The following is a 4,660-nucleotide window of genomic DNA, read 5'->3' as shown; positions in this document are numbered from 1 at the left end:
AACTCTCCCTAGTCTTGTCATCTCACATCTCCACCTTAACTTTTCTGCAACTCATTTCTTCATTAATGAAGTGGAGATAATAGCTACTTCGCAGGTAGTTAAGAACTGACTCTAATAAATGTTTTGAAAAGTTCACGTTTGTTTAATGAGGACACAGTCAGGACCTGCCTTATCCAACCCTCCCTCTAAGGCTTATTTCCTTCCCAAAGGCACCGGAAGTCTGCCTCCACGCCCCTCCCTTCCTGCTCTCCCCACTTTTGCCTGCCCCACACTCAGCTGGCTCCCTACCAGTTTGTCAGGGAACAGCAAGACACCAGGATTTTCTCAGATCACGATCACAAGGAAATGTTACCTGTCAGAGCTACAGTAAAAATCAAAGGTGAGAGCAGTTAGAACCTAGTAGGAGCAGCATGAGGAGAGACTGGCAAGGAGCTGGGGAGAAAGGATTAGCAGACGGTGCTGAAAGGCTGGAACTGGGTGTTGTTATAGGTGAGACAATTATGAGAAAGGAAACCCCTCAGCAATAGGAATAAACTGGCATGTTCCGCTCTATATGAAGCACTTGGAGGGGTTTAGGGAAAACGACAAGACAGCCTGTTAAGGAGACTGTGGAGGCAACATGAACCCCACACATGAGGAGGAATTAGGGTACAGTGCAACTCCTGGCCCTGAGAGCAGAAATCGTCAGAAAGAGCTTTCTCTGGAAGCTGTTCCCCTAGCTGGATCTGTAGGATCAATACGATTTTCACTAGCATAGAGGAGGACATAAAATATCCCAAGGATGATGGAGCAAAGTCAGGGGGTGGGGCTGGAGCAATCTGATTACCCTTTGCTACATTTTGTCTTCTCTTAAAGTATAGGAGTTAGAGCAAAAAGTGTGAAGGATGTCTTACCTGTGATGATATTAATGGTGATGATTTTCCTGCTGCTTCTGTTCTGGGAAAATGAGTTGAATGAAGACGTCGTGAACTCGAGCTTAGAGCACTTGCACATGGACTACCCTAAGGAAGTTCTCGGAAGGTACTGCAATGCCAAGATCTTACAAAGGATCATCAGGGAGCCCAACAACTCCTGCAAGAAGGAACATGTCTTCATCCACGAGAGGCCTCGAAAAATCAACAGTGTTTGCAATTCTCCCAAGAAAGTGGCTTGCCAGAACCTTTCCACCATTTTATGCTTCCAGAGTGAGATAAAGTTCAAAATGACAGTCTGTCAGCTCATAGAAGGTACCAGATATCCCGCCTGCAGATACCACATCTCCCCCATAGAAGCCTTTATTCTCATCACTTGTAGCAACATAGGGCCAGTTAATTTCCAGGGATATGTCAGATAACTTGAGACCAGTCTCTGAGTCTCTTCCCTGGAGAAGCTGGTTCTCTGAGGCACAGCTGAACAGTGGACGGAGGGTAATGCTTTAAGTAGCATGAGTAGCCAGTGGTAATTCATCTATTCTTTCAGTATTGCTGAGTGGTTTATTTTATTGTTTCAGTCATAATAATTATAATAACCTGTTGCTGATTTAAACTATAAACTCTGTGTGTGTTTTAATTCCTCGTCCCTTTTCTTTGGTAATTTGATGAGAGCCAAGAATGAGTCCTAGGCAGGAATCGGGTTAGGGTGAAGTGATTGAAAACTTCATGTGAATGTTTTAGGGCACCACACTCCCCTCTCCACCCCGGTAATCTTGTAATTTATAATATTGTAAAGACTCAAAGTTAACGCAAAAATCCTTGATGAACTAAATACCTAAATCTTAAATCAAGACCTAACTTGATGGGGTTGGACTGAGAGCAAAACAAGTTATGTGAGTTGCACCAGAGCCAGTTCAGATCCTGTTATTTAAATTTTGATATTTGTTCATCAGGGATTACCTTGTATTAAATTTATGTTTGAAATGCTGCATTAAAATATTACTTATTTTGATTGCTGGTCTTTTTCTTAGCCTTCCTCTCCCCCGCCCTTAAATTTTGTAACTGGAGCAAGTGTCCCATCATCTCACCCTAATCCCACACTGGATCCTAGGGGTAGAGGCAATTGGGATCACCCCTTAGGGTCTTCTCTAAAGGTGGTGTATATAATGCAAACTGCATCTGCTCCTATTCCTTGGTTCCCTCTTTCCTTCAAAGAAAGGGAAAAGGAGATCAGAAAGATCCTGACTGGTCAGAAACCATTTCTCTTAAAGACAGTGGAGAGAAATGGAAAAGGATTTCTCAGAAAGAGATTGAGACCCTCAGAGCTCAGTGTATCTCCTCTTTGTGCGCCCAGAAGGAACTCAGAAGACTTTGACCTGGACTGCTGACTGCTTTCCCCTTTTAACTCCTAAGACTAGTTGGTTGTTCAGATCTCTCACTTTCAGGAGGGTCCAGGGTCTTTAGATTTAGAGGGTGAAAGCAAAGAAGGAAGGCAAAGAGGCTCCTAATTCTAGGAATCTTATCAAGTCCTGTTCCTCTTTGGGCACTGGTTTCCTCCTCTGTCGAGTGCCTAAACTAGATCACCTTGAGGCGACTTCCAGATATATGATTTCACAATTCTGTCTCTTAGGTTCTGTAGAAACTGGCCTTGTTGGGGGGTGGGTTAGTACTGGGAAGTACTAAGAAATAAAAGTAAATATGGTAATTTTAGGACAGATTAGAGGGTCACTAATTCTGAGCTATCACAGGTCCGTCCCACAAGAACCAGAAAAACATAGAGTGCTGGAAAATGTGCATTGCTCCATGCACAAGCTTTAGAAGGCCTTTTCTGTTCTGTTCTTTTCAGCTGAGAGACTTCAACTATTGCATTATTCATTTGGATTTAATTCAAGATCATTGTCAAGTTCTAACTGCTTACACTTAGGGAGGGAGGAGGGTGACAGTGTCAGTACAGGACCATCTGTAACCCTGTAAGCAGGCAAGGCTCACCTATTGCAAGTTATAGTTGAGTTTCATTACCCATTTCACTGTGGGATCCCCTGGCACACCTGTCTTCATTGAGACTTAGATGTCACCAGGGAGAAGAGTCCTCAGTAACTGGGTAGAAATTAAGCATGAACAGGAGATCCTTGCACATGACTTACTGGTTTCTGGAAATCAAATATAATTTAAAAATATACAAATTCAGGGCCTCCCCTGGTGGTGCAGCTGTTGAGCGCTGGGCTACAAAGCTGCCTGCAGCCTCTGCAGCGCTGGCTTGATCCCCCGCCACCGGAGAGGGTCCCACACGATGCGACAGACCTCTCCTGCTGCATCCGCTGCTCCCCTCAGTAGTGTATTTCTTCAGTCTGCCTGCTCTGCTCCCCATTCTGGCTCTGGTGAATTCTCTCACTCTCCCGCGCTTCTGACTGTACCCAGTGCTTGTATAAATAAATAAATAAATATTTTTTAAAAATATACAAATCCATGTACAGTAATGTCAAATGAGTGGCATCCTTTCCCTGGATGACACTTTAAAACTGTGGAAACATGTCCTTTAGAATCTGTTTCTATTCTAAATTCTGATTCTCTTTTGTATCCTTCTCCTTAGACTTCATCGCCTTTTCTTTTCTTTCTAGTGCTGTTTCTCTCCTCCCTCCCCAAACTCACCAAACTTCTAATTAAAAACAGAACCTTATAGGTGCCTTCCTGGTGGCACAAGGGGTTAAGACACAATGTATGAAGCTACCCTGCAGCCACTGCAGCATGAGTTCAATCCCCAGCCAGGGAGGTGACCCACATGGCGCAGCAGACCTCTCCTGACTCTCCCACTGCTCCCCTCAGCAGTGTATTTCAGTCAGTCTACCTGTTCTGTTCCCCCCTCTGTCTCTGGTGAATCCTCTCACCCCCCCATACCTCTGGCCTCTACCTCAATTATTATATGCATAAATAAACAATCTTTTAAAAAAAAAAGAATCTTACAGATAAGTGCATTCCTGTTAAAGTGTAAATAACAGACTATTCAATGGAATCTGTCCGTACAGTATTTTCATCCAATAGGGATTAAAGCCCAATTGAAATGAATTGTGACATTGTACACATTTGTGGTTTGGGGAGAAGTATTATTTTTAAGTGGCTCCTAGTGGCCCAAATCAAAGCCAGATAGCTGTGCATTCTGTCCACTTGACATATGTTTCAGAAAAAATGGGAATCTCAGCACTGCCCTACTTCTTCATTGTCTTGCTGTTTTCCTGCTGTCCCCTCTTTATGGTGGAAGATTCTTAGAAACTATCCAAATCTTACTGCCTCCAAAAAGGAAATATGCACCAAGTTTATGGTCAAAACACACACATGAACACACCTATTTAATTCTTAATAATCCAGCAGTAATCAACCAACTCAGTTACTAAGGCAATACACATGAAAACATTTAAAATCAAATATAATGAAAATATATATAAGTCCATGTGTACTAATGTCAAATGAGTGGCCCAAGAAGTGATGATAAGTCGTCAAGAGAAATGAGAAATAGATTTGGTAGACTTAAGGAGCGAGAAAATGTGTCAAAGAAAGAATGGGATCTGGGATCTGAATCGGACTTTGAAGAATTTCTTAAGACATTTTTTTAAAAAAAAGATTTATTTCTTATTTATGCATGCAAGAACTGGGGTGTAGGCCAGAGTTGCAGGGGATGAGAGGATTCACCAGAGACAGAGGAGGGAGCAGAACAGGCAGATTTACTGAAATACACTGCTGAGGGGAGCAGTGGG

General features: G+C 42.9%; 1 protein-coding gene across 1 annotated transcript; it reads left to right on the top strand.

The window, feature by feature from the left end:
- Positions 1 to 883: 883 nt before the first annotated feature.
- On the top strand, positions 884 to 1,333 carry RNASE12 (ribonuclease A family member 12 (inactive); the record flags this gene model as incomplete). The annotated part of the gene is made up of 1 exon (XM_084240216.1): positions 884 to 1,333. Exon 1 carries the CDS (start codon positions 899 to 901, stop codon positions 1,331 to 1,333), a length of 435 nt encoding a protein of 144 aa, XP_084096342.1. The 5' UTR covers positions 884 to 898.
- Between the last annotated feature and the right edge of the window lie 3,327 nt (positions 1,334 to 4,660).

The sequence above is a fragment of the Talpa europaea genome, assembly GCF_964194135.1.
Source record: "Talpa europaea genome assembly, chromosome: 8".
Lineage (NCBI taxonomy): Eukaryota > Metazoa > Chordata > Mammalia > Eulipotyphla > Talpidae > Talpa > Talpa europaea.
Note: the sequence above shows the minus strand (reverse complement) of the source record. Positions and strands in the feature narration are given on the sequence as shown.